Source organism: Cryptotermes secundus, unplaced genomic scaffold, assembly GCF_002891405.2.
Source record: "Cryptotermes secundus unplaced genomic scaffold, Csec_1.0 scaffold1991, whole genome shotgun sequence".
Lineage (NCBI taxonomy): Eukaryota > Metazoa > Arthropoda > Insecta > Blattodea > Kalotermitidae > Cryptotermes > Cryptotermes secundus.
The window spans coordinates 327,511-352,928 of NW_019743182.1; the positions used below are offsets into that span (position 1 = coordinate 327,511).

The 25,418-nt window shown below is 37.9% G+C and overlaps 3 protein-coding genes across 8 annotated transcripts in view; 1 reads left to right on the plus strand and 2 right to left on the minus strand.

The window, feature by feature from the left end:
- Positions 1–2,869: 2,869 nt before the first annotated feature.
- On the minus strand, positions 2,870–4,723 carry LOC111874077 (B-cell receptor-associated protein 31). Its single transcript, XM_023869277.2, has one exon. The coding sequence runs from the start codon at positions 4,558–4,560 to the stop codon at positions 3,868–3,870; it is 693 nt and encodes a 230-aa protein (XP_023725045.1). The 5' UTR covers positions 4,561–4,723; the 3' UTR covers positions 2,870–3,867.
- Positions 4,724–5,532: 809 nt separating this feature from the next.
- Positions 5,533–25,418, plus strand: part of LOC111874053 (D-beta-hydroxybutyrate dehydrogenase, mitochondrial) — a 25,060-nt gene continuing 5,174 nt past the window's right edge. For 2 of the 6 annotated variants that reach the window (XM_023869206.2, XM_023869212.2), the window contains exons 1-5: positions 17,362–18,728; positions 20,686–20,912; positions 21,554–21,637; positions 23,232–23,394; positions 24,983–25,135. In XM_023869206.2, the coding sequence (XP_023724974.1) occupies positions 20,718–20,912; positions 21,554–21,637; positions 23,232–23,394; positions 24,983–25,135 (595 nt within the window). In that variant the 5' untranslated portion in view covers positions 17,362–18,728; positions 20,686–20,717. Of the gene's footprint in view, positions 5,564–5,630; positions 5,782–6,558; positions 6,753–16,676; positions 17,339–17,361; positions 18,729–18,770; positions 18,942–20,685; positions 20,913–21,553; positions 21,638–23,231; positions 23,395–24,982; positions 25,136–25,418 lie in introns of those variants that run through there. The other 4 variants (XM_023869209.2, XM_023869207.2, XM_023869211.2 and 1 more) reach the window with 4 other exon arrangements.
- On the minus strand, positions 10,858–14,375 carry LOC117283054. The gene is made up of 3 exons (XM_033755318.1): positions 14,041–14,375; positions 12,538–12,669; positions 10,858–11,034 (listed from the first exon to the last, which is right to left on the minus strand). Exons 1-3 carry the CDS (start codon positions 14,083–14,085, stop codon positions 10,858–10,860), a joined length of 354 nt encoding a protein of 117 aa, XP_033611209.1. The 5' UTR covers positions 14,086–14,375.

The window sequence follows — 25,418 nt, forward strand, 5'->3', positions numbered from 1 at the left end:
ACATTCACTCCCCTATATGCCTTCATTGCGTAGTGCTTAATTGTTTAAGCACAGGGACAACTTTACCATTTTTTAAACCAGCACACAGGTTTTAATGGTTTTGCTCAGTCCTTCCAGGCAAATGTTGGAAGAGTAAACTAGGAAATGGCTGCTTCATTCCAAATCCTTTCCATTTCATTACTTACTAATCATCTTAACATTCAGTGCTATATAGCCTGAGATACTGATGTCACAAAATAAACCACACACAAATTGATTTGCAGGGCATGTAGCATGCATGGGAGAAAGGAAAGAAACCACTTGGAAGAACTATGCATAGATGAGGGAAAATATTTGGATCTTAAAATAAATAGGATGGCAGTATGTGGAATGGTTTTATTGGGCTCATGATAGGGATCAGTAGCAGACGCTTCTGAACATGGTACTGAACCTATGTGTTCCAGAAGTGTTTGAAACTTCAAGACAAGCTGAGCAGCTATTAACTTTTGAAGAAGGCCTCTTCTGCATTTTGTTTAACTAAATATAATATGAATTGTTATGTTTTAAGACTGGAACAGGATGAAGTTTGCTTTCATTTAGAACTGAACATTCTGGGCTTTGGTTAATGGGTCTAACATATTCCATGCTATTCACAAGTTTTTGTGCTTCTGGTCTGGATTTATCAAATGTTTTATATCAATGAAAAAGTCTGGTTCTACCATTTCTCAGCATTCAGAGCAGTTTGCTGATTTTAAACAACAAAAACTGAACTTTTCCATGAGAACATGATAAAATGTACTTGTGACACCTGCCTTCCTGCTAGGGAACTTGTAAACACGGTGTCTGGCAACAGCAGTACCTATTACGTAACGGTTGTTTACTCGCTTTTGCCTAGCAACCGTTGTTTACTCGTTGTTGCTAAGCAATGACGCTTGTGTTCCCACACTTCCAAAATGTTTGCCTATACAATGAAAGCAGCAAAAATTTCAAGTACTTACACCATTATGTTTGATGCATAACTTTGGATATAATATACAGTTACAATGTGTGTTCTGTTTGTCAGATATAACCCCAAAGTTTTGAACTACTGGCTTGTAACTGCTGAAATGTAAACAACATTTCACATATAATATTATTTATTTATGATATTCGTACAAAATTGAATATACAAACCTTCTCGAGTGGTTTATCACCATCAGATCAAAATTGTAACAAAAATTCTGAGCTGCATTTTAATCAGAAAAAGATAATTCTTAGGTTAAAAATTATTGCCAGTTTCAAAACTTCAGTTTAAGTGATGTTAGTGTTAAATAAGTTTATATGACTATCATGCTGGTATTATTGAAAGGGTGCTTTATAATAACATGGTGTTTGTTTATATACATAAACCCCCATTAAAGTTTATTTTGGAAAGCAGTGGATTTAAACACTAAAATCTTAAATAATTGAAAATGAATGTTAAATGCAGGAATACCTTAAACTGAGGAACATTAAATGTGGGGTTCATGTTTTAAGTTTAATGAAAATCAATTGGTTAAAAATACATTTATATGGACTCCACCAGAAGTTCTTCTTTCTTCATAAAATCAAGTAAGAGCTGGAATAATGCAGCTGGTATAGCAACTGTTTCATGTTGGATGAGCAAATAATTGTGGACTCAATTCCAAATGGCACAAGTTTTTTCTCCAGTGTCCAGACTGATTCTGGAACCAACCAGCCTCCTATTCAGTGAGTACTGGAGGCTCTTTCTGAAGCAGTAAAGTAGCTGGGACATGGAAGCTGACCACTCCCTCTATCAGAATGTGTGGAGTTATACATTAACATCTTCAGTTTGGTGGTTAATCACCCTTATATAAAATTAAATAGGCTAAAAAATGCACTTCAACCTATATTTTATTAGTAGCAAATGCTCCACACCAAATATGCCATGTTTACTGCCATGGCTTACTCCTTTCAGATTATAGGTATTTTCTCCGCATCAGATGTTGTGGTTATCAATAACACAACTGTTAACACCTCATTTGTGAAATCATGGTGTGCTGTGTTAAGGTATGGCATCAGACACTTCAGATCCCTGCACCTATTAATGAGAATTAAAAACAGTAAAGAGTGGTAGAGTTTTGGGGAATTAGCAGTGTGGCGGAATGGGTTCTTTGCTTTAGCAGCAACATTGTACCATGTTATGGCAACAGACAGGCTGACATAATTGTAATGCTCTAACTTTTATTCCAGAGGTGTTAAATTTTTTAACATCGGCCATGACAACGACAGGATTTTCATGGTTTCCATCAGTCCCTCCAAGTGAGTAATGGTTGCATCCTTCAATGTTGTCAATCGTTGATCACTATAAAGTTCATGATTCTGGCAGTCATAAAATAATTCACACTAAAAAGTATGTTGCATTATGGCAACACCTGAAAATAATAGGGAACTGGAGGATGGGTTTTGCAGTGAATGTTAAAATGAGTGGTTTGTAGGTTATTTTGACACTGTATAAACAGCACTAACTTCACCGACAAGCAGCGGTCGCTCGGTTGGTACAGTTCGCTTGTGGACTAAAACCATGGAGTTTATCAACAGCAGCTATTTGGTGTCGTATCATGTGACCACAGTTTGTGAACTTCAAAAAACTATTTGAAGCAATCCCAGCACTCACATAGTAAAGAAAACCACAAACAGTATCCTGGGTAAAATCAAAAAATGTTACCACCTAACCAAAATTGAAGAGTAATTTTGGTTTAGAATGGAACTTTCCATTTATCCACATCAGGTATCACTGGACCACAGTTCTGCAGCATGGCCTAAAGCATAATGGGAGTCTTAAAAATTAGGGGTGGGGGGAAAACAGTTTAGGGTAGTTTATCATGGTAACTGAAAATATTCAACTTTGTATGGGCCACATTACGTGTATTTATTGAGTATGATCAACAAAACTTTACAACCAGTATTTAGTTAAACATGAGAATATTTGTTGAGTATGTTACATTCTGATTTAAGGTTTTTCGTTCATGTAATATATTTATTTTGTCTCTGTAGATCATTGTTACGTGATATATGAACATATAAGTTGCAGAAAACATTAGTTCCAAGTGAAAATATTTTGACTTAAGATTGTGAGACAGTACAGGGAGTCCTCTTTAATTAACAATCTCTTGCTATATACACATGCTGAATGATTTCACTTCAAGTCTTTTCATCATTCCACTTATAATGGCGAAGGGTTTCATATTTAATGAACTGTACAAGGAAAATGTTAACACATCAGTACCTACCTACTTCTACCCTTTATGATACTTACAAAAATAGCTGATACAAAACGTTAAAAAAGGAAATAACACAACAAAGTAACTACCACTGAAAAAGTACATAACCCATCAGTTTCATTTCCATCCACTGTGGCTGCCATATAGTTAAGTCCGAGCATTATCCTTTTACACTATGAGACATGTGCTATTTAGTGCTCAATTTGATGGTATTAATATTTAATCAGTTTTATGCAATGTTACCCACTGAAACAAACAAACAAAAAAAAAACAAAAAAAAAAGACCAAAATACATTCTGACAGAGGTCCAGTAACTAAAATTACTTTCAATTCATAAGTATTTTTCAACAAAGTTCTGAGCAAGAGTAATCCTTACATTATTTCAAACAGGTCTGCAAAATGTTATGATTTCAAGAACTATATGGAGTTCTTCAAGATTGTACATTAATAAATGGTTTGCCAAAACTGTGTCTCATAGTCTGTCAAATAGTACAGATGCCATTGCAACACCACTTAACTTAATGTACAACTAGATAGAAGTAATATTAGTTAACATTATAAGGCTTATTTTAGACTGTGAAAATGGCATCACAGTTAGTGGTTATTATGAATAATTATGAGAGCCTTATGCATCCTTCTTGGGTTCAACTCCAGCATCAATCTTGGCCTGAAGTTTGCGATATTCTTCATTCAGGCGATCATATTCCTTATTCACGGACTCTGCTTGGTTCTTCAGTGCTTCCTTATCCTTCTTTTCCCATTCCAATGCTTTCTCTGCTTTGGCCAGTTTCTCCTTTAACTCTGTTACTTCCTTATCATGGGCTTCATTTGTGTCATTTTGGGCCATGCTTGTCTGATTTTGTGCCAACAAACTCTGCGCGGTTGCTGTAGCAGATTGTGCCTGCCGCATTGCTGCCTCACTTTGTGCCAGAAGCGATGCTTGTTGAGATATTAGAGTCACCAACCGACGGATGACTAGCGACAAGAACAGGGCAAAGCCTGAGATGTAAAAATTACGCTGGGCTCGAAACAGGCGCATGTTTACCTGCATTTCTGCATCAAGGTGTGCGTGGGTTGCTTCTGTTGTCTCCTGACTGGAGTATTTCCTCATCTCACGGATAGCGTCCAGGAAAAGAAGGACGAGTATAGCCAAGAGAATAAGGAAATAAAACGAGGCTTGATTACTCAGAGCACGTAAAAACCGCGAATTGATGATTTTGTGCCATCTCTGGGGTGATGCAACCGGCAATACAAGTAGCAAAACTACAGCTATTTCGACGTACAAAAAGGTTGCAATAATTGTCCACTGAAGGCTCATCTTGATTTCCAAAGAAGTTCCACTTACAATTTACAATATTACAGACCAATTTATTCACGCTGTTAAGTGGCCGCACAGAAATTTATACAATATATCTTCCACCACTCAACAAACACTGAATCATACCCACTTCGTTGATTGTATTAGAGCGAAGATACTAGATGCCCAAAGTTGCGCATGCTTTCATTTGAGGTACTTCGATGACACTTGGATTATCCGAGTCATATCACAACATTACATTTTGGGCGAGGGCACTCCAAGGAAACTGGCAACCGCAACGCAGATTCCTCAATTTGCGCTGCTCCATTCATTAACATGTGTTCAACTCAGGGCTGAAAATAGTTCTCGGAAATTGCAGTTGCTTCCTGGTTGCCACTTTTCTTGGTGTGCATCCGCCCTTACGTGGAACCTACGCTACTCCTATGGAATAATCTTTTAAGAATCGCCTTAGATAAATCTAACCAATTCATGTAGGAGAAGCGTATGTCTCATAACATTTACACATTTAAGCTGTATATTCTATTTAGTTTCCATAATTATAATCCATTTTCTTTAATTTGCCAGTCCACTGAGTCGACCAAGAACCAGGCGACGTTTCTTGATCCCTGTGATGTGAATCGATGGGAAGACTAGGAACATTCTGAACGATTCTAATCTGATTCTGCTCGAGCCTGATATGCTGATATGGTAGCAGATCGGTGCAGACCACGTAGACCGTCTTAAGGGTCTTGAGTTGGAACGTGTGATTTAGGTTAGCGCAGACACGGCGCAGATTGTAAGAGTGAGATTGATTTTCGCCACGGGATGAGATTTCTGCCTTCGTCTCGGAACACAAAACAATATTGAAGTTTCTCGAGTTCTGTTCGGTTGGTGCAAATGGACATGCGGCGGGACACGATTTGCACGTTTTTTTTTTAAATTTGATTCGCTAAGTGGGGGCTGGAGTCCAACTGGGTCCACTGGGCACGGCAGCCACTGATTGGCCAATTGTAGACTGCCCCGGGTGATTATGATGATGGAGTATTTGGTGGAATGAAGATTGGCAGGGGAAACCGAAGTACTCGGAGAAAACCCGCCCCAGCGCCACTTTGTCCAGCACAAATCCCACTTAACCAGACCTCGGGATCGAACCCGGGCCGGCGCAGTGGAAACCAGTGACCAACCACTTCAGCTATGGCGCGACCTTGTTTGGTCGTTTAGTATCAAGGCCAAGAATGCTTGGTAATAGAATGTGATCGTCTATGCGTATTCATGGCTTGGAGTATAATTAAGAACGGGCAGAACTGAGTCACCACGGTTTAACCATGTAAACACGTGGTTGTAGGCATGTTGGTTCAAATATATTGGCCTCCAGAGCTTTTTCCATCTCTTCAGAATGTCAAAAATTTCGACCCAACCTGATTTAATAGTACAATAGATTTGGCCATCATCTATTCACAAATACAAGCATGTATAACTGAGAATGTAGAGAAGCACTTAGAATTTTTTACATGCCATATGTAAATTTTACAATCTAAATCTTGGATTTAATTGAGAGACTGTAAGTGTGGTTTCAGATTATAGCCAGACATTTCTTTCTTTTGAACATTAAAGTTTATTACTTCATTAAGGCCAGTTTCCTCCACATACCCTTCATTTATACTAACAATGAAGCATTTAGTACATGGCACCTCCAAACGTGACAAACAGAGGATCAGTCTTGTGGTCCTGATTGCTAATACAGTGAGTACTTGTAATAATAGCTTGGTTCTGAAGTTATGGATGGAGGAGAGCGTCTTTACATGTGGACAGTAGCTGCAAGTATGTGGAATAAGCAGTTGCTGGTGAATGACAAGGGTTTGTTCCCCAGCTTTGGAGTTGGTAAACATTTAATAATGAATTAAGAATATTTTTGTACATGATTGTAATATTAAATTACTGTGATCTATATGAAATTTATGAAGTATTTCTGATGTCTAGGGTTATTAAATCTTTACTTATGAAGGTTTTTATATTCAGTTTGTGGCTGACATTTGGTCCGAGCCTGGCCCAGCACAGCATGAGCTGGTCATCGAAGTCTGTTGGCCTGGTTCATCATGCGGTAGATACGTTTTGTGGCTAGACCTGTACACATGGAATGGTTAGTTTGTCAGTTAATTGGCTGCAGAAAATAGAGTCTATGGGTCATGATGCAGTAAGTGCTACAAGTATTGGTAAGTCCTGGGTTTTACAGATAGGCACACAAGAGCTGTATACTGTAGAGGTCTTGGATGACTAATGCTCTTTGTATGATTTTCATATTGCCCAACAATCATTTTAAGTAGGAATGGCTAATAAAATTTCAGTGTGTTTTTGTGAATGTTATTAGCAAATTTATTTAAGCATTTTGTTTTATTGTCATTGTCATAACAGCATAATTTTTGTTATTGTTTAGATGAACTAATGACAAATGGTGAAGATTGCATGATGAACTTGGAGATTTTTTTTTTTTTGTAATGGTAAATCAAAGAGGTTAAGATGAGCTGGAGCCAAAGTTGTGTAGTTTTTGTGAAAGAAGCTAAAATAATGGGATCCTAAGGGGGCACTAATTAAAAGACAGACATAAATGGGAGGAGAAATAAGAATTATTTGTAAGGAAATAGATTTTGGTAATATGTATTGAATGTAACTTAACATCAACTTCGAGCTTTGGTGTCTTCACACTGTAAGACTTGTCTGTGGTTGAACTTAGAGGTTCATGCAGCCTGTATGAAAGACACACATGATCTTCACAGACCAGCAGAGCACTCTGCTCACCACCTGCTTCATGCTGGTTTCTCGTTTGGCTGATTTTTTTACCATGAAGATGTAGGCAACGTGTTCCTCAGAAAGGATGATTGTCTTTCAATGTACCACGTGGCAATATATCCCAGAAGATAGAACTCTTTATGAAATAACCTGTACAATATATTGTGGCATGTAGACCCATTGCTAGGCAACAACTGTGAAACAATTACTTAATGACTGTAATTGAGGAAACAGCACCAGAGCAGTTGGTTGATGAGTGAGTCAGTAAGTCAGTCAGCCGAGAATTGCTGTAGTTGAGACCAGGAACAGGTCGGGAACCCAGAGGAAGGGGAACGTCCACCTTTGGAAGCCACTACCGAGCAACGGCTAGTGCAGACATGACTGTGGACACTAGTTTGTGTGCGTGCACATGCGCGTGGGTATGTAAATCTGATCATTGATCCAAAACCTGACTACAGACATATTCATACATGTGACAGTATGTTTCTTTGTAGAATATAATAAACATTATTTTGAGTGTAATGTAGTTCTGACTATGGCTAACCTATTGCATGGTTGGTAAGGAATTAATAATGATACGTATATGACTGGAGGTGGGATAGCTCAGTAAGTTACTGACTATGCCAACAGCTGCACATCCAAGGACTCAGAATTCAATTCCCAGAAGTAGTGAGATATTTCTCTGTTTTCATTTCATCCAGACTGACCCTGGGGCTTACTGAGCTTTCTATCCAGTTGGTACAGGGAACTCTCCCCATGGGAGAGTTCCCTGTACCAACTGTACCCTGTACTCTCCCATTCACCACTCACCAGTGTTGAGGTTAAGAATGTATGGAGCTGCATCTGCATTCACCCCACACATCTTCATGGTACAATACTGTAACACAGGGAAAACTTTATCTTCACCCTGTTTTGCTATGTTTCTATAACTATATTGTGTTTGTGTGTTTTTTCTAAATGTGACATGTAATCCGACTTGTTCAATGTATTTACTAGGAGATGTGAAATGCAGCTGTATCTTTCTGTGCTTACCCAGTAGTGTGATCTATAGCAGTTCCTTCTACAATTTCTGTAATGGTTCTGATAGCATCTTGCTGAGTTACGTTCTTGGTGGATCGTTGGTACTGTTGTGTATTCTGACGTCTCTCCATTCTAGCACTTCTGTTAATATATGAATCACCAGACATTATGTAATGATCACCAAGTCTTATAATAGCTAATACAGGGGCTAAAATTCTTGGATTTAAGTCTACTATGGTTAACCAAAATGCAATATGCTCAGCAGATTTGTATTTTGTGTGTATGTATATGTATCTCTTCGTAACGTGTACTCTTCTCCAAGTATAATTAAAATGATCAAGTCAAGGAGGATGGGGTGGGCAGGGCATGTAGCATGAATGGGGGAGAAGAAGAATGCATGTAAGATATTGGAAGAAAAGCCGGAAGGAAAGAGACCACTGGGAAAACCAAGGAGTAGGTGGGTGGACAATATTAAAATGGATCTTAGAGAGATACCTTCAGGTTCCATAAAATGCTGGGAAATTCTTGAGTAGCTGCAGATTTGGTGGCTCCTCAAGAAGGGCTCAGCTTCATAAGTAAGTAAGTAAGTATGTATATCTAAGCACTTATGGTTTATCTTATGATGCTGTCAGTAGCTCAGATTGTACAGTACTGAGTGTGTTTTGTTGTATGTCAGCATTGTCAGCTACATATGCTTGGATAAAAATCAAGGTAAATCATATTTTATAAAACTGAGCATAACATTTAATAAAATGTAACTGTTAAGTGGCCCAACTAATTGCAGGTAAAAGTGAGCAATAAAACAGTAAACATTGGGTTAAGAATTCTTGATAAACCAGGATGTATATGGGCCAGTGACATCCTAAAATAACAATGAAGTTTAAATGATAGAGTGATTAATAATTAATGGATTAGAAAGGAAGTGGAAGGAAGCAATTATTGTCTGACTTGAGATGTTATCCCAGATTTTTCCTGGTAGGGTTAGGAAAATGATGGAAACCTCAGATTAAGCAGTGTCTGGGCTGAGATAGGAACCCAAGACTTCCAAAATAATAAGAAGCAGTAACCATTCAGTAGATTCATTTGCATATTGATGATTTCTTGATGGATGCTTAAATCACAGTGGCATTTGTGAATAATACCATGGAAAATGGAAGTTATTGCTCTGCACTCTGGGTGGTGGCCAGAGGGTATGGTTGCATGTTGACTGCATGTTGTATGAAACATAGCCAAAGAATATAATCTTTGGAATCAAGCGGTCAGAATACTAAACTATATTTTAAGTAATCACCTTCATAACAAAACAAGCTTTTATAAAATTTGAAACATTATTTTGGTATGGACTTGGCATAAGTATGAACTTCCATGCCTGTTAAAAAACATCTGTCAATCTCGTCCAAAAAAAATGTAGGTCAACAGTTTAATTCTGGTGCTTTCAATTAACATTCAGACACTGACATGAAATTTTTACTCGTCCAGGTGAGTGGCATCAGTATAATTTTCTAGCCTCGATCTAATACACATGAGGAAGTTGGGTCAGGTGGTAACACTTCTTACTTATATTCAGGAGGTGCCCTGTTGAGATATGTGCGAGGTCATGGGTCTTGACTGAGCTGTTTTGTAGTTTTTCTCAGTACTTTCAGGTAAATGCCAGTGTCATGGACTGAGTGCAGGGTGGAGGCAGGTCACCTGCTAACATATGTATGCACATCACTGTTGAATTTTCTGGACCTCCCCCTCTCTCTTCCTGGCTCTTATCACAATGCAGAGGGCCTAGTCAACTTGTGAAGGCTCAGGATTATTCTAGGAAGATTACATATATGAAACAATGGCTGCTAGCCTGAAGAGAGTCACTCTCTGCTTAGAGGCGACATGCAGTGTTTGTGTATGGTGAAATGACACGTGCTGTCAGTCTCAAGTTGGTGAATACAAAAAGAGAGTGCAGTGGCCTTTAGGGAACTAAAAATGAACTAAAACAAATTGACATAAAGACTGGTAAAACATAAAGGTAAAGGTAAAACCATCCCTGTAACAGTCTGTGGAGGCCCATAGGGTAGTGAGATGTTGAGGCGCTCACATTTTCTGGACAGTTGGCTCTGTAACAAATTAAAAAACTGCTCCAAAACAAGATTAATATTACAGTTGGTTTTAGAAGTGGGATCATAGATGGATCTGACTTTACAAGCAATTTTGGGGCAGCTAAATAAATTGAGTGCCAGTCAAGACAAACTAAATAACTGCCCCAAAACAAGATAAATGTTACATGAGGATTATTAAGCCACGCTTTCTTCCTTCCATATGCATTTCAGTTCATTATTCACTAATCATCCTACCATTCAGTGCTATATAGTCTGAATTACCGACAGCATCATTAAATAAAACATTCACTGTAACCCAGTTACATCTAGAATTCATCTTATTCCATCATAAGAATGGAATGATTCGTTGCTTGTTTATATAATCATACTAACACACCTTACAGTGTGATCTGCCATCCCTCATCACACCGTGTCAGTTAACTGTACTGCGATTTCTATACCTGAACAAGTTGGCTGTGTTGTGATCCTGCACAAGCTGTTGCAGTATCTGGCACATCATCATTGGCACATCACATGCTGGTACTGTAGCATCTCTTTCGAGTTCTGTCCTCAAAGTCATTACTGCAGTTTTGCATTCTGCCTCTCCTATCTACCCAAAACATGTATTTGTATTATTAGTAAGTTTAACTGAACCATCTGAGTTATGTCTTCATCCTAAGAATCTTGGCTTCCTTTATGACAGATCCTTGTTCTTATCTATTGTTTGTCTTTTGCCTCCATCTCTTCATTCTCTACTCATAAATTATCCTGTGTATCTTCCAGTCATCTGAGTCTGTACCTTCCCACATTTAATCTACCTTCGGACTTCTAAAAAATTTCTTAGCCTTCTTTTATCAATCCGTTCCAATCACATGCCCCAGCTACTCCAGTCTTTGTGTAATATCTGCTACCAGTTCGAGAGTTTTATACAATTTCATCAGTTTTTGGGTCTAGTAAAATGAGGTTGTCAGACATATCTGGACATAACCGTTTTCTGGTATATGACACCATATTCTCTGGTAGATGCTTACAGACGTTTTGTAAGAATTTTCTGCCTCCATCATCACAGCCCTCACACTTCAGCCCTGAAGATGGAAGCAGTACATTCCTCAAAAGCGTTGGTAAACATACCATACTACAAAACGAACTCTGTGGCCTGTATTCTGCAAGTGAACTATACTGACTGATCGACCGCTGCTTGTCGACAAAGTTAGTGCCAACTTTTTTGGATAGAGGGTGTTGCGTGGTCAGCGCAGTGGATCCCCATGGTCATTAATCCTGGTTTTCTAGACTGGAGCCGCTATTCCCTTGAAATAGCTCCTCAATTATCCACTACAGTGTTCTCCTCGGTAGCAGTATGAACATCAACTGGAAGTTATATATCAGAGAGAAAGTACTTGGCATTCGAAGTTGAAAACATACTTTTTTTTTTGGCTTTAAGTGATGGAATATAACAAAGTATGCTCTACTATGACCTTTTAAACTCCATTTTGGTATAAATTGACTGAGAAATGCATATCTAATGTGTATATACAAATGAAACTGTTCTGTGTCTCAATGTTGTAGCTTAGCATCCTGTTGCAATTGGTATTAGAATTTATTTTAGAGTTTTGTTTACCGTCCACCATGTCTTGTTTCCTACAGCAGACATAATAGCGAACGCAAAGATATGAAGCAATTTATTGTGATCTTGCATACCTGTATGGCAGTCCTAGCTGTCATAGCAATGTGCAAATATTGTGGTAATGTTTTTGGATGCAATTTGAATTATCATTCCCAGTCTTTTTTTTTAATGACATGAGTAAACTTTAGTTTCTTTGTTATTGCATGTTTAAAATTTCAGCTTTTGTACATTGTGATATTGACAAGGAAAGCAACCACATCCCTGCCAAAGAATGAATACTTCTGCTTGCTTAACCATAAAATTGAACTATGTGTACATTATTTTCCCAGAACATGTTCTGTGTTTGCTAGAAACCAAAATTTGCACATTTTTTGATGAAATTATATTCTTGAATTCTGAAACATGCAGTTAATTGATTTAACAGGCTGCGTGAAATTTCCAGCTTTGGATTTACCTATATGTATGACACAATTTTTGTTAATGTGTCACCTTTGCTGTTAGTTCCTCTAGTTTTTCCCTCTGACCCGATGTTAGTCGTGGCTTCTGAGACAGCCAGCTGTAGTTGGGTTGCCCACTGCCTTTATCGTCAGACTGGCTGAGCAGAACCATCTGATGTTTCACCTGGATGTGCAGTATAAAGATACAGATCCAATGGGATCTTAGCATTAAGACAGAATTTGCAGTGGATTAAATGGGTAAATTACAGTGCATGGTCCCACACTTAAAAGAATTGCACTGATAATATTAACTTCTTATTTAATAAAAAATCCTTCCAGCCGCACTATGGCCCTGGGGTTGACTCAGCCTCTAACATAAATGAGTACCAGGAATTAATTAAATAATTTTCCTGGGGAGTAAAGCGGGGCCAGCGCATAAGGCTGACAACCTTGCCACCATCTTTGAGCTGATTGTCTAGATAATGTGAGACCCTCAACATCTCACAACCCTATGGGCCTTCACAGCCTGTTACAGGGATAGCTTTACTTTACTTACTTTACTTTATGGGTATACTTAATTTTGTGTTTACTTTATTTATTATTTCTTATATGTGTAGTATGAGAAAGTATTGTGATTGTGGAAAAAGAAATGATCTGAAGATTTTCGTGAATTTGCATGCTTTCGGCAACCTTGAATATGAAAAACTGGCTTTTGGAATGTTGTCTGCCTGTATGTCTGTAACTGTATGTGCCTTGCTAATGCATGAATGGTTGAACAAATTTTTCCCCTCACAGATCTTTGTTCAGTAAATGTGAACATTCTAGATCAAAAAATAGGGACCCTTCACAGTGACTCTCAAACGTATATACTTGTATTTTTTTATCTTTGTATAACGATTTTGGTTAAATTTATTTAATTTTTGGAGGCCATGACTCTGACTAAAATTCAGTAGGTGGTATCTTTGAGGAAATATGAGTAATGGTATGTCTTCTAGTAGCCCAATTGCATGTGAGAGAACTTGCATGCAATTTCTTTGCATCAATTTTTAGTTATTGTTTTTTCCCTGTTATTTAACTGTGAGAATCACACAGAAAATAGTGCACCACATTTTTTTCTCATTAAATGTTATTGGAGAAGAGTGAAATTTACTCATAGACTCATCCATTTTAGTGTTTGCATCTGCATTACTCTTCCACATAATTTCCTTGTCAGTGGCTTTACACCACCTAGATATAAGAAATCTGGGAACAAAGATACATACAGAATTTTGGTGGGGAAATCTCTTAGAGTGTGGCCATTTGGAATATAAGGAAATGGGAGGTTAAGGTCAAAATGGGCTCTACATAAATAGGTTGTGATAATTGGGAATGCACTAAATATATATAACTGGCATATGATCATGTCATGTGGACTTTCCATTTGGCAGTTCTATGGTATTCTATAAAAATATGGTCCATGAATCTGGTTTGCTATAACAGATTTACTGTGTTGGAATCGTGCCCTCACATGATTGTCCTTAACATGCAGTGTTCAAGTTGACTTGGTAACACTCACCTCAGTCAGGATTTCATTACGGAGATTCTGCTTATTCTGTGCCATTCTGTCCTGAAGAGTATCAGTAGACACCTGTAAACGTAACAGTTTATAAAATTCTTCTGCAATGTAACATGTGAGATTTGAGGTTCTACTGGTATCAGGGTTATGATCTTTGGGGACTGCACACTGTAATTTGGCAGACAGGTAATAACATATTGCAGGAACCTGATGCCTCCTTCTTCAGGGTAGCTACCTGGCAGCTGAAGGCACTGGGTGCAAAAAGTTCATCAGTGTATATATATGTGTGTGCGTCTGTATATTTACATACCAGCTGAGAGAGAGATGGCTTCTATTAGGTTATAAAAATGATCTTAGAAATGGGGGGGGGGAAACCCATAAAATATTAAAGATACTAAAAACTAACTATAATGCACTGTTGTCAAGAATATTTAGAAGTGAACATCTACACCAGCAAAACTACTTCTGTACACTGCTTGCCTGTGCTCAGAGCAACCGACTGCTGTCTGCTGCCACAGAATTGGAAAGTCTGACAAAGTTAGGGTACCTTGAAGATTGCCTCTTATATTGTCTCACTCCTTGCCCAAATTTAATTAAAAAGCTGAGTGATGAAGTGAAGTACATTTCTCACAGTTTACACTGTTTATCAGGAGTTTCAGAATTAATTAATGATTGCAAACAGTAGTATTATTTATGAAGAATATGATTTTGTGGTCTGTAGCTTTATGGAGAGAGCCTGATGTTTCATGTGAATATATTTTCACCATCTTCAGGGTCACAGAGTAAGCCAAGAAAGAGAGAAGAAGCAGGTGGCAAGTTGGTTTCTGCCTGATTCCTTCGGGTTTGGGAGATGCTCTGTTTGAATCTTAGGCAGGGCACCAGCTATCCTTAGTGACATTTCTTGTGATTTTCCTTGCTCCCTTCAGGCAAATGTTGGGGGATTGCCTCAGAATGGGCCGCAACGGCTTCCTTCCAAATACTCTCCAACTCATTATTCACTGATCATCTTACCATTTGATGCTTTATTGTGTGAGTTAACGTACATCATTGTAAAATAGATCATAAATGCAGGGTCACATCCTAGAAAACCAGAATTTTAATGTTAAGGTAGATAACAATAGGTTTAGATTTGAACTGGTTATTTTCCAGGTAAATGCTCTTTATGCTGTGCTTGTAGATTTTAACATGGGACCTAATAGTGCAGAAATGATCTAAGTGCTTTGTATCTATTTTGCATTAAGTAGTTCTGTTATGGCAGGTAAACAGGTTTTGAAGTATGAGATGCAATTACTTCTGCCATATTATGACTTCATATTAAAGATATGAACAAATATGAGAATCCAGTTTGTGGTATTTAATTATAATTTATCAGTTACAGATTAGATATGAAAAGTGTGTGGTGTAGCTCCCCAGAGTGTTTATGCCATTCACTTTACTTCACCGTCCCCCCATCCCAGATGTGCATACTGTATCATATTGTTGATAGTTATTTGACTAGTCCAGTATGGTGTGTCTTATTTAACTGAAAAGTACACAGCTGTATTCACAAAGATCTACCTTTTGATCCTATCATGAGCAATTTCAGTCCAATCCATACTTTTATAGTATAATTCTCTGATATTTATTTTGATATTGTCTCATCTCATTTGGTGTAGTGACTAGGCTCACATAATGGATGAGTGAGTAATTGTGATTTGAATCCAGGCAAAGACAAGAGATTTTTCTGTGTTGGATTTGAGGTTCTCACGACAGTGGTAATGAAGAGTACTGTCTTCTAGGCTATAACGGTATGTAGTCTGTTTAAAAGTCAATCAAAGTTTCAGAGGTAAATGTCGCCTCCACCTCTACTGCTGCAGAGTAAGCTGAGCAAGAAACTAGCATGAAGCAGGCAGCATAGAAAGCTTTGCTGGAGGCAGCATGTTTCTCTGAAATGTCAGTTGACTTTCGACGGACTACATAGAGTTATATTTCCTGGGAAGTAAAGTGCAGCTGGCGCATAAGGCTGACAACCTTACTACCATCTTTGAGCCAATTGTCTAGATAATGTGGGACCCTCAACGTCTCACAACCCTATGACCCTTCACAGCCTGTTACAGTGATAGCTTTACATACTTTTTTTAAATAGGGTTATGACCCAGAAGCTCTTCAAGAGATTTTTCTCCATATTGTCAAGACTGACTCTGCGCCCCATCAAACCTCCTATACAGTGAGTACTGGGAACTCTGCCCCTGTGACAGAGGCATGAAGCTGACCACTGATCACCATCTAATGCAGAATTTAAGGATGTGTGGAGCTGTACCTCTACTCCCCTCCATGTCTTCATAGTGTGATGCTTTGTTAATTAACCACGAGGACAGCTTTACATTTACTTTCCCATCTGTGTATAGGCCTCTTAGTCACCTTTTCCCTTGAGAATTTGAAACCAAAATTTTGTATAGAAATTTATCTTCTCTCCTGTCTGAAACATTCTTGAAAATGCATCATCAGATAGTGATATAGACATTACAGCATCACTAGAAATGTACTAGATTTTATTTTCAACATCGCTGTACTTGAGATCTCATTGAATGCAAGACTTCTTTTCTCTGCGGTTGCCTGGGAGAATGTTTGGACCTCAGAGGGATGACTTAATTGGCGGCTGGGGAAAACTGCATAATGAGGAGCTTCATAACTTGTACTAGCCAATAGAATGATCAAGATAAGAAGGGTGGGATTGAGAGAATACACGTATTTAGCAAGCATAAGAGGAGTACATACATGGTTTTGGTAGGAAAAATCTTAGAGACAACAAGGAAGATATCCACATAGGTGGGAGTATAATATTAAAATAAACCATAAAGAACTAGTAAGAGGGGTGTGGACTGGATTAATGTAGCTCAGGTTGGAGACCAATGATGACCTTTTGCGAACACTGTCATGAACTTTCGGGTACATAAAATGCTGGGAATTTCTTGAGTGGCTGAGCAATTGCTGGATGCTAAGGAGGGACTCATCCAGTTAGTTGGTTAAGGTTGCCTACTCAAGGTGTAACATGCCTTAAAAAATGATGTATCACAGAAGCAGTAACAATATTATGGGGTTGGTAGAAATTATTACGTTCCATCATGTGTAGTATTTCCAGTCTGTTACTTCATCTCTCTTGGTTACATGATCTGTTTGAGTTTCCAATATGTTTCTCTGCATTGCAAGTTGAAACACTGCCAATGTGTATTTGAAGTGTTTGAAGTGGTGAGACACTACCCAGAATGTGCTGGGAAGGACTGAAGAGAAGTTATTTATAGGCTGAGATCTGAAGAAGGTAAGCCAGGATAGCTCATTCAGTATAGTGACTGGCTACAGGTTGGATGGTCGATGAACTGGGCATCAATTACTGAGAGGGGCAGCAGATTTCTCTCTTCTCTGCCAAATGTACACCAGCTCTGGGGTCTACCCAGTCTCCTATCCAGTGGGTACTGAGGCTCTTTTGGGCCAGGGCGGGGGGAGAGCATCTGATGTGTGAAGCTGACCACTCACCACTATCTAGTGCATGGATTCAAAATGTGCCTCAACCAACTGTGCTACCATGTGCCCCCTTTCAGTATTTCCATACTGCTTATATACATGTTGTTTCGTGCTTTAAATTCTATATTCTGTAAGGAATTGTTATAGTTTATCTCAGTTCCTCCAGCAAGGGTTCTGATATTACATTGATGCAGGCTGTAACCATTTCCTTTAATATCTCTCTCAGTTCATCATTCTTAACATATTTACCATTTACGGGTGAGTATTAATTCTGCAATTGATACAGAGCCATTAAATGAGTAGAGGTCAGGCTGGGATAGATCACTGAGTGAAATAATTGGCTACAAGCTACATGGCTGGTGTTCAACTTCCTAGCAGAGGTTCAGTGACATTTCAGAGGCTGGCAGCAAGCGGAGCTCTGCTTTTACTGTACTTGCTTCCTGCATCTCGCTGCCTACATGTTTTGCCTGCTCTTTGATTCCAAAGTTTGAGGCAGTGTGTCCCTCTGAAACATCAGTGAACTTCTACCAGTCTACACGGCATCACATCCCAACTGCTAGTCACCACTATGAGAATCTCAGACCTGACAGGAACATTTCTCATTGCCACCATGTCCAGAATGGCTACAGGGTCCACACACTGTCCTCTCCTATGGGTGTAAGGAACTGGCCACTCACCTCAACCTAATGTCAAAACTGAGAATTTGTTAAATTTGGCATCCATGTCACCTATACATCTTGGTGTGGCCCAGTGTTGTCTTTATTAAATAAACAGACTAAATCCAAAAGTACCCTATCCTTTTTACTTCTTTGGGATGTTAGTAACAGTGTATAGTTTTGCAGCTGTTACACACTTTAAAGTTTCAAATTTTCTTTTAAATATGTTATTTTATGTCTTTAACATGAAGGACATGCAGAATGAGACCCTCATACATATTGAGGAAATGAAATGAAGCTAGCAGTTGTGCAGAAAGTCTATTAATAGTTTGTTTTCAAGTTTAAACTGATTATATATTTATAGCTTGTGTTTAGAGTACAGTGTTTTGATGAGTAAGACAGACTGTGTGGGAGGAAGCATCTCTTCCTCTCCTGTCTTCAGCAGTCACATCCACAGACATAGCCTGGTTAAAGGTTCATATTACAAAAGCTTAAGAAGTGTTTTTCTAATTAGACAGAACGTGCAAGTGTGTGAGTAGAACTATAGATCATACATTATAAATAAGGTTTCATGAGTTCAGGGAAGTGTTTTTTTTTTTTTTTTTTTAGGAATTCAGGGTTTCTTTTTTGCAAACACTCTGAAAACTTAATCTAACTCTAGTACAGCAATGTGATGTGTTCTTCTCCTTCTTAGTTTTCAGTAAGTTGCTGAATATTTATTGTATCGTAGGTGAGATCTTGAAGGTATGTATTTTATTGCAAGTACTGTATGGAAGAAAATACTAACACAGAAGATGCATTATTGGGAGGTCATAAGAGTTGTATGTCTTCTTGTAATTAGATTAAATTTATATTCACAGACTTTATTACAATCTAACATATATAATATAATATGCAACATTTCTGTTTTGTTATAAAGGATTTCTGTGTAATGTCTCACAAACTTTGTATGTATAGTGATATTAGTTCCGTGATATATTTCAGTCACATGACCATCGTCAAATGGAGACTACACAAATAGTCATATGAAAGCTTTTAGATATATGTGTATAAATGTAACTTTATTAGCTTTGAAAGAAGGGTATAATCTCCTAAGCTGTGATATAATTTTGTTCTCTAACGTTTTGGAGGAATGTTCTGCCTCTGGCTTCAGGGCTGAAAACTTGAAGAGCAAGCCTAGCAAGTAACTAGTAAGAATCCTGAAAACAAAGGCAGTCTATTCCTCCAAAATGTCAGTGAACTCCTCTCACTTCCTAATTGTAGCTGATGTCCATTTCATTCTCCAATTTGGGTCATACCACATAGACCTTGTTAGGAGGCCATGGGTCAAGGCCCCTTTCCGCCCAGCCCATGTCTCTTGGATGCAGTGGCTTTCCATCTGCCTCTCCAGATGTCAGCACCTTATTGATAGCCTGTTTGGCCGGGCACTCCACCACATCTGATATGCACTGCTTCTTTGGTATCCGCTCCAAATCACACTGCGCCATCTCCTCTTTGGTCATAGCTTTAAAGTCAGTGGACACGTTGAATATAAGGCAAGCCCATGGTCAAGGAAACGTGGAATTAGACATCCATGACCCCACATGTCTTCATGTTGTAGTGGTTAATTATTTAAATACATGGACAACTTTACTTTTTTATACTTTACCTTTATTAAAACTTACTGACTTGTCAAAAGTACTTAAGTCTACAAATGTATTTTAAATACTCTTTAAAACTCAGTAACCCACCCCCACAAAAGGTCACTACCTACAGTTTGAGAAACCCTGAGTTTAAGGTTTGATGTGTTGTCACACTTGTATTTCCTGATTAGATCATGAGACAAAAAAGAAGATTAAGCTAAAATAAAGATTAATTTTAGGAGAAATCCTGACAGGTCCAGAGATTCCTCTCTTCATCACCACATACAAACAAGCTATTGGGATCATACAGCATGCTATCCAGTGGATTTTCAGGGGTAATGTGGCCAGATAATCAAGATGAAAATGTAACTGTCCCTAGTGAAGAGGTCAATAGTATGTGGAGGTGTACTTCCATGTCTTTGTGGCATGTTTAGGCACAAGGATACCTTTATCCTAAATTACAGAGAAAATGTGCTTGTGTTATTAAGATTATGGTCATTTGGAATGAGATGCTGTGGTTTATAGGGGCAATGATGATTGAAGCTTGTAATGCATCTATCAGACTACATGGCATCAAATCTCAGAAGATGTATAATCTTAATGTTCATTGCCATGAGAATATCAAATCTCAAAATATAGTATATTATTTTTTTAACCTGTGAGGTCTAATTATTTTGAAGGAACACCTTCACTTTCATGTTTCGTTTAGAAATCTTGGCAATTTTCGATTATAATATTCATGGCATCATTGAACTTATTAATGAAATCTGTCCATAATCTTATAGAAATTTATCCCAGAATAAAAAGTATTATAACACAACAAGAGCATGACTGTATTGATTAAAGCATTCATTTCGTGTGTCCAGGCTCAGTTGGCTGAAAATTTGAGTTTGTTGAAATGGACTGCTCTCTGGATGGGATTTACCGGGCTGTACTTAGAGGTCTTCAGGTTGGGCTTGGGTCTGCATTGATCTTTGCTTTTTTGAAGACTGTAGTAACCCTCCCTGGTCTAGAGAAAGTAAGCCCACTTGCTGTGTTCTCTACTGGCATATTATTGGGCATTGCATTTTCCTTTTACCGGGACTGTCTTAAGGTAAGAATCTGGCTTATAACTGAACTAGGAAATACACTGAACAAATACGGAATGTAATGGGTAGGAAATGACATGATTCAGTTTGAATGGTGAAGCAAGTATGGGAAATTTCCCATGCAACTTTCTGGGCATGTGTTGCAGCTTCTGTCATGGCCACAAATAGGACATTCATGCTCCTTTTGATGCTGAAATAAAACACCAGATATGCAAAAGCACATGGATATAGAGAGCCACCTATATGTGTTTTACAAGAAGTTTGCCATTATATCTTTGAATATGTCAAAAAGACATAATAAGGCATATAAGACAGGAAATCTTTTACTAAAATGATCAGAGAATATAAATATTATTTCAAACCACATTGGTATTATCTTTGAAATCTAATATAACTAGGAAGTGATTACAGTCAATTTTGATACATCTGTCTGCAGTAACTTGGCATGAACCATAATAAACTTCATTGAGAATGACTTGATAGTTGCATGGCGATGTTCAGTGATAAATCTGCTTTCAAATTCAGCGCTTAAATTAATTAAAAGTTTCCAAGAACAGTTTAGTCTTAATCAAATTTATTCCATAATTTGTTTGACTATTGTGTGAGTCAGTCTTTGGTTGATGAAGCAATTTCATCTTTGATATAGGTGTCACTGAGTGGAAAATCAGTGCTTATCACAGGCTGTGATTCGGGGTTTGGATATGAATTGGCACTTCGGCTAGAAAGAATGGTAAGAACAACGTTTCTTTAGTTGGATACAGCATGTGTTACAGCTCTTTTACAGAGGGGAATATAAAAACAAATGATTGCTGTCTTCTGGAATGTGATGCAGTGTGGACTCGTACAGTTTTACCTGTGTGTCAGAGGAACCTGCTGTGTCCAACCCATTCAGTTCACTCAGGGCCCTGGTCCCCAACCTCCCTCTCCCATATATCAATACCACTTTTTCCCCATGTTTATCTTACTTTTCTGCCCTGAAGATGGAGGCAGCAGGCTACTCAGAAACATTGGTCTGCAGACTGCATTCATGACAACCCACATGACAGTAATCTTCAAAGAAACTGTTGTGAGGATCTCAGATTTCACATAGAAATTTGATTTATCTGGAAAAGGAATATGTCGTTATTTTCTCAAGATATCTGTACATAAATATTATCTATATGAGTTACTTGTTAGATGTTAATTTGAATAGTTTTTAGTTTTCCATATGACATGTTTCTGTATGTATGCTCTTCTTCCAGTGATGAACTAGCAGCTTGTTACAAATTCTATTATCCCCCTCAGCAATTTTGGAACACTCTTATTATAGCTTTGTCTGTACTAAAGTGACATTGTGGGTGTGTTTTCTTTGGATGTTTTCCATTGTGTGTCTGTCTCAGTCTACTTAAAATATGTAGAGTATTTCAGAGGTAGGCTGTGTGTATGTCTTCACTTAAAAATAAAAAGAATCTATTCTTTGAAGCCACAAACGATTTGGAATGTGCAAAGAAAGTTCTACAGCGAAATACACACAATTTCCATATGGATTCTTTGTCATTTTGCACACCTTATAGATTTAAACATTCATTGCTATAAATACAAGTCTCTTATTTGCAAAGTTAATGACACTAAATATACCTCACTAAGTAAGAAATATTTTTCTTTGCATTTCATTATGTTTTAAATGAAAGTTGTAGAATTTAATGAGATCAGTATTTTAGGTTTTGTATTGATTTTTGTACAATGAGGTATTTTTTTTTAATTTGGAGAAGTTGAGTTTGAGCATCGGGTTTATGATTAGAATGGTCATCTGGGTTGTAACACTACATAGTCTGGGGAGAGCTTGGTGTTTCAGAGGAACATATCACCTCCATCATCAGGGTTGAAGAGTAATCCAAGCAAGAAATGAGCAGGAGCAGATACTACCTATTAGATTTTGTCTGTGGCAGTGGTCTCCATAAACTACTGATCTTTAATCAAAATCATTTTTTAAAAAGTCTCTTTGAGGCGGGGAAGGCAGAGACTATCTGAAGAAACCCTATTTTTTAAGCTAGGATATTCATATTCACTCAGTACTGACCTATGATGGATAAACTCTTCAAACAAATGTATGATGGATAGATACCAGATGAACATATTTTGTTCAACTATTCAGATGCACGTGAGGGGCACATACATACAGACCATTCCAAAAAAATCGCTTCTTTTGTATTCAGGGTGTCCAAAATGTATAAATCTGTCAAAATCATAACATCCGTTTTTTCACCATTGCTGTTCTGTCTCATATGAGCATATACTACTTTTATGGGAAAGTAAGAAGTTGCAAAGTTGTAGTGCTTTTACAGGGTGCAGTAGTGTTCGCTGGCTGTGTGAAGTCACAGGAAGGTGGTGCAAAGGAGCTGAAAGAACTGAACCTGAAGAGGCTTCACATCATACAGATGGACGTAACATCTGACGAACAGGTTGCAGCTGCTGTTCAATATGTCAGCAGGCATATTCCACCTCAAGGTGATTGTATTTTGATCTAGTGACTGGTTAATCCTTAATGAGGAATTTCACAATTTGTATGCTGCACTAATGTTAGTGTGAATAAAGTGAGGACAGTGCTATTTGCCAAAACTTGTAGCATGCATGGTAGAAATGAGAACTGAAGACATAGTTCTGATCAGAAAACCTAAAGGGAATAGACCACTTGGGAAACTAGGCACAGGTGGGAGGATAACATTAAAATCACTCTTACAGAAATGGGGTGTTCACAATTATAAGTTTTGTCCCTGACAAAACTAGTCAGCTGTAAAGAGGTCTAAATTACTTTCTCCTTATGTTCTGTTGAAATGTACAGTGTACTGATGAACATTGCAAGTGAAGATCCAGTATTCCAAGGGAACATTTTAGTAAGATTACTGTCTTCTGGGATGTGACACTGTGTAGTCTGGTAGAAAATATGGAATTTATTTAATAATGAGAAATTAAATATGCAAATGGATATATGTGATATCAGGCTTTTGGTTAATGAACTTGACTTGAACTGCATGAAATTTTCCAATAGTTGCTTGTCATAAAGTTGTGGGTTCATGCAGATGTATGTATTGTATTTGAATAATTTTTTATTTGGTGCACATCTGGGAGACTGCAAGGAACATTATTTAATCACCTATACAGTATACTCGTAGCATGAACTTTTTAATAGCTTTGTTAAATAGTAATAGAATTAATAGTTCTTTGCAGTGTAAAATATCACTGTTGTTAAGTCTGCCATTAATAGATTCATATCGGTACTGAATAAATATCAAAGCCAATGATGGATGAAAATTGCGGGGGTAAGTTTGAAAAATTGGTACATTCCAAACAGTGCAGTTGTTCAGATGAAGCCAATATCCTGTAACACATTGGCCTGTGATTTTTCTTTCTATATTATTACATCAGAATGACCATTTACGATTTGGAAATATAAAAATAAAAAGATGAAATGCAAGATAAAGATGTGAACAGCACATTAGGAAAGATGTCATTCAGAAGGAACAAAGATAATGGGAGGGGACTGAGGAGGAACTTCAAGAAGTCAAAGATAGAAAGACAGGTGTGATTGTTGGACAAAACCCCTTTAATGTGTCAGAAGAATAATAAGAAGAATGCTATTAATTTTGAAGAATTTATGTAATTCCTATTTTTCTTCCACAGAAGCATATGTAGAAATAATGATTACTTTTGTCTGCATAAAATTTAATCCCTTTTGATGACCTTTAATTGCCTTATGTTGCCCAAAATATGAAGTTCATTGTTCTTGCATTTGGAAAGCCATGATAAGTGATTCCATATGGTGCTGAAACCTTCTGAGAAACATGAGAACTATGCATAACAGCTTTCAGAGCAGTACCCTGGACCAAAACTTCTTTTTTTGTGGGGGGGGGGATAAACTGAGTAGAAAAATAGTGTGAATGATGGCAAAGTTCTGGGAAAATCACTGAAGTGGTAAATGGAAGGAGGTTCAAGAAAACATAATTAATATTTTATTTGTTTTAGAAGAAATAATTGAAGCTTCTATAAGGCAGATAGTTTGCATTCTGTGCTAATAGTTGTGATGTTCTGCTTTCAGGCTTGTGGGCAGTGGTGAACAATGCAGGGCTGAATGCATTTGGTTATGTAGAGTGGGTGCCTATTGATGTATGCAAAAAGGTCATGGATGTTAATGTGTGGGGTGCAGTGAGGGTCATTCGTGCCTTCTTACCCCTTCTCCGCGACACCAGAGGTATGAATCTTACATGCTGCAGTGTTCTTTAATCAAGATTTGTGTAAATAGACTGAAATTTTACTGGTTCCTTGATTGTTTAATTGGTTGGTTAGTTCATTTACCAGGAATACTGCTTCAAGAAGCTGACTTCTGAATCTGTTGCTATTAATGTTTAGTTTTTCCCCACCCGCTCTGCCCCTGTGAAAGGGCCCTCTAAAGGGTCACTGTTTCTCACTCCATTTTACTTACTTCTGGCACCCACTGTGGGTTCACTCAGAGCCCATATTTTTAGTTTTTTTTT

What these genes read in the sequence shown, in the direction of transcription:
- LOC111874077 (XM_023869277.2), bottom strand. Translation starts at nt 4,560, where the DNA reads ATGAGCCTTCAGTGGACAATTATTGCAACCTTTTTGTACGTCGAAATA.
- LOC117283054 (XM_033755318.1), bottom strand. Translation starts at nt 14,085, where the DNA reads ATGGCACAGAATAAGCAGAATCTCCGTAATGAAATCCTGACTGAG. An exon ending in GTAATGAAATCCTGACTGAG is followed by an intron (nt 12,670 to 14,040) that starts GTGAGTGTTACC and finishes CTGCACATCCAG; the next exon opens with GTGAAACATCAGATGGTTCT. An exon ending in TAGAGGAACTAACAGCAAAG is followed by an intron (nt 11,035 to 12,537) that starts GTGACACATTAA and finishes TGTTTTGGGTAG; the next exon opens with ATAGGAGAGGCAGAATGCAA.